The sequence below is a fragment of the Nicotiana tomentosiformis genome, chromosome 3 (genome assembly GCF_000390325.3).
Source record: "Nicotiana tomentosiformis chromosome 3, ASM39032v3, whole genome shotgun sequence".
Lineage (NCBI taxonomy): Eukaryota > Viridiplantae > Streptophyta > Magnoliopsida > Solanales > Solanaceae > Nicotiana > Nicotiana tomentosiformis.
Genome location: NC_090814.1, coordinates 87139630 through 87144181, shown reverse-complemented (window position 1 = coordinate 87144181; position 4552 = coordinate 87139630). Strand labels below are relative to the sequence as shown.

The 4552-nt window shown below is 37.0% G+C and overlaps 1 protein-coding gene across 1 annotated transcript; it reads left to right on the top strand.

The window, feature by feature from the left end:
* Positions 1–4552, top strand: LOC104085906 (protein SGT1 homolog). The gene is made up of 10 exons (XM_009590030.4): positions 1–353; positions 1076–1145; positions 1630–1754; positions 2099–2261; positions 2616–2712; positions 2808–2873; positions 3005–3143; positions 3329–3408; positions 3520–3624; positions 4199–4552. Exons 1-10 carry the CDS (start codon positions 194–196, stop codon positions 4304–4306), a joined length of 1113 nt encoding a protein of 370 aa, XP_009588325.1. The 5' UTR covers positions 1–193; the 3' UTR covers positions 4307–4552.

Sequence of the window (4552 nt, the reverse complement as noted above, 5' to 3'; positions counted from 1 at the left end):
AAACCCTTTTCTTAGTCTTTTCCTATTCTTATACAAATTATACAAATACAAACCCCAATTATTGATCTTTATATACATCGGGCCGGGGAGCCGTAATACGCCAAAGAATCTCTATAGTCTCAAATCTCAATCCATCCATCCATCCCAATTCCTTTTCCGTCTTGTTCTAGAGGCTTCTTCTGTGCTCCTTCCAATGGCGTCCGATCTGGAGATTAGGGCTAAAGAAGCTTTCATCGACGACCACTTTGAGCTCGCCGTTGACCTTTACACTCAAGCCATAGCCATGACCCCTAAGAATGCTGAGCTTTTCGCCGACCGTGCTCAGGCCAATATCAAACTCAACTACTTCACTGGTATCCTTTTTTCTCTCTAATTAATCCGTTTTTTTTTTTGTGTGTGGCTAATTTACTGGTAAATTGACTGACAAAGGATACAAATTGGTAAGAAACAGCGTTGATTGAATAATTCTGTGCTTTTATTGCGGTCTACGGTTTATTGAATTTGTAAAAGTTTTAGGTTATTTGCTACATGAGTGCGGGGCACTGGTGGATTGTTCGTTTAGCCTTTTTTTTTTTGCTTTTACTTTCTTTATTATGCAATTGTAGTTAGGATTCAGATTTTGGTGTCGTTGTTGGTACACTTATGTTAGATCCGGTATTTGTTTTAGAACCTGTATGTCTGTTTATTGATAAGTGCCAGATTTAGAGAATCTTGCGAATCCCTAATTTGATATAAAAGTGAATTTTCTAGTATCGGAACTAGATGGACTGGAATAGACCGGAATGAATAGAGGATATATAAACCAAAACCCTAACTTTCTTCTTATTTATTGCCCTTAGTCAGTAACTAAAGTATCTGCAGTTGTTGAAATTTAATCTGTGGAGTTTCTAGTTAGATTTATAATGTTTTATAAGTTTGCATGAAGTTCATTGGTGTAACATCCTGGAAAGACATCTCTTTTGTGTCTGCGTAGAGCATCATATTTCACTATATACTGTTAATTGTAATGCTTATCAATTATTAGTTATAACTTCTAAGCATGGTAGTAACTGTAATCATGTTTCCCTATGAGCAGAAGCTGTTGTTGATGCGAACAAGGCCATTGAGTTAGATCCTTCAATGTCAAAAGCATATTTGCGTAAGGGGTGAGTGTTAATAACCTTTCTATTTTAGTTTCTTATGTGGTGATGGTATAATTTTGTTTTAAGTTTTCTCGCTGATTGAATTTTGTGGTGTTCCATGCCTGTTCACTACATGCTTTTCTTGATTTGGTGATCTAGCTCATCTAACTTCTTAGGACGTTACAATAGCTGACTGTGAAATCAAGATTTGTCATTTCATGATTTATTGATTTGTTCAGTATGTCTGATTTTCATCATCCTCCAAGAGACTGCAGCAGCATCATAGATTTTCCCACAACCACACCATTTCACCCCACTCCCCGAAATATCTTACTACATTACCATGTTATTGTTATTATACTTTCTTAGCTTTTACCTTCACTTTTGATAAATAACGAAGTCGAAGTGTAACAATATTATTTTTTGAAGTAGCACTTGTTATCTGTCAGTGTTTGTGTCATTAGATACGGTGTTATTGAATTAATTTCCTTTTTTGGTGCTTTTCCAGGTTGGCCTGTATGAAGCTTGAAGAGTACCAAACTGCAAAAGCAGCTTTGGAAACTGGTGCTAGTTTAGCACCGGCAGAGTCAAGGTTCACAAAATTAATCAAAGAATGTGATGAACGCATTGCAGGTAATTTACTGCCTTTGAAGCTGGCTCTTCTCACATTTCACAAATCCTGTCAATTCTAATCGACCCATGGCACCTACGGTGACTTGGTGCTATATTTTGCTCTAACAAGCAGTTTTATGACAATATGAGAAATTTGGCTTTTTATAGTTCAAAACTAATAGAACCTACAGTTTTCTTGAAATTATTGCGGTTATTTTCCTGACAGATTTATGTGTATAATGATGTTGCTATGCTAATGGAACACCTGATGCTTCATTCATATCTTATAAGAATGGTTTCCATGATTTTGGAAGCCGCATGATCCTTAGTAAAACTAATTGATGATATTTGCTGGCTAAATTCAGAGGAAGCTGGAGAACTACCTAATCAGTCGGTGGATAAAACCTCTGGAAATGTCGTAGCCCCCTCTGCATCTGAGTCTTTGGACAATGTTGCTGTTGCGCCTAAAGATGCTCAACCAACTGTCAACCTGTCCTATCAAGGATCTGCTGCCAGACCAAAATACAGGTTAGGTCAAAACCTTTGCATGTTAGTGAATCGTTAAGTTCAGTAACACTGGCATCATACTTTCCTTTGATAGGCTAAATAATTTACCAAATGTGGGAATAAGTTTGAGATGGTACTTGCAAAATATTCTTTCCTTTTATGTTTTAATCTTTCTCAAATATTATTGCTTTTATGTTTTAAACATATATGATTACTCTTAATTAAAAAAACATACTTATATGATTACTGCAACCTTGTCCTTATAAAATAATGATTACTGCAACCTTGTGATTAGCTTTTGGAATGGTTTTTTCCCCTTCTTTCGGGTATTCTTTTTGTGGAAAACACAGGGTAATCTAATGTATGTAACTGCAGGCATGAATTTTACCAGAAGCCAGAGGAGGTGGTGGTGACTATATTTGCCAAGGGTATACCAGCCAAGAATGTTGTTGTTGACTTTGGTGAACAAATAGTATGTTTTATACCATTTTTTGATCCTGTTGAGATATCTTTATTTAAAATAATTGGATGACGAAGCAAGTTCTTTTTTCTTTGGTTGTTTTACAGCTTAGTGTTAGCATTGATGTGCCAGGCGACGAAGCTTATTCTTTCCAGCCTAGGTTGTTTGGGAAGGTAAGCCTAAGCTAAAAATGTGGCTGTGATATTTCTGGACAGAGCCCCATTTAAAATTTCTGACAAATTGTTGCCGAAGTAATTGAAGATGCTTACTGTGCTATCTTGTAATTTTGTCTCTTGATATGCAGATAACACCTGCAAAATGCAGATACGAAGTGATGTCTACCAAAATTGAGATCCGCCTTGCAAAAGCTGAACCCTTACACTGGACATCTCTTGAATATACGAGGGAGCCTGCTGTAGTGCAGAGGCCTAATGTGTTATCAGGTAACCTTCTTGCTTGTGTAGTATGTTGTTCTGGCTATCAACCATTCCTCTTTCCCCTTCACTGTATTTGTCAATTTTCAGTTGTTTTCTTCACCATTGGACTGCTTACAATGACCAGTGAATTTACCAAATTTGTTGGTTACACTTATTCAGAAGCAAAGCTTACTATAGTTTGCATTTTACAGATGCCCCCCGGCCCAGTTATCCTTCCTCGAAATTGAGACACGTGGATTGGGATAAATTAGAGGCTGAAGTGAAAAAGGAGGTAGTAAAAATATAAGTCTTCTGTTTGGTGTCTTTGATTAAATAGACCACAATAGGGTGGCTGTTCTATGCAGTTAGTTTCTAAGTCCCTCAATGCTGGTTTGTATTCCAGGAAAAAGATGAAAAATTGGATGGAGATGCAGCATTGAACAAATTTTTCCGAGACATTTACAAAGATGCTGATGAGGACACCAGAAGAGCCATGATGAAATCCTTTGTAAGTCCGGTGCCTGTCTATATAATTGATGTTAATATACACTTTTATAAAGGGATGCTTTGATGTTAATATGAGTGCAGTGTTCTATTAATATGAAACCCAATAATTATTGGGATCTGACATGATTTACTTATGAGACTGACTTCACCGGACAATGCTATACGACCTACCTATTAACAGTTTCTGTGATGAACATAATTGTCTCTGGTTTTATGGACATAGTCTTCTTAGGGCAGTGCTTTGGAGTACCACATGTACTTAGCTTTCCCTGTTGCATTTTCTTTGAGTTACCCACCTGCAATTCTTCATCTTTTCTTTTTAAATACCTTCATTGCTAGAACATCTCGCAACACTTCTTATCATTCTGCACCATTTCTTACGTTTCGGAAGTAATATCTGTCTGAGCTGTCTGTAGCTTATCTCAATATTTCTAGTCCCTGTAAAGGGTGCATGTTAGATTTTGTTTGTTCTCCTTTGACTGACTTGTAAACTTGGTATACTGATTGCAAATCTTCCTTGCCCCCCTCCCACACAAGTGGAAAGTAATATATTTCGTATATGTGCTGCCTCTCAGGTGGAATCTAATGGGACTGTTCTGTCCACAAACTGGAAAGAAGTCGGTGCAAAGAAGGTCGAAGGAAGCCCTCCAGATGGCATGGAGCTGAAGAAATGGGAAATCTAGAAGTCAAGCTCTTGTTATCTTTTGTGACTTTTTTCTGTTGTCATTTTTGGTATTGATTGTAGAAGTTGTCCATATTTTCCTTTTTAAGGTGGAAATTTTGATCTCTGCTGTGGATTGAGATTTCTGAACTCGCTTACAGAATTTACCTTTTGTAAGGGCTTCGGAGTTATGGACTGCTTTTCTTTTCCCTCTTTTTGGGTGTTTTTCAACTCGGTATTTATTTTTATTGCATTATATTTTTTTTTT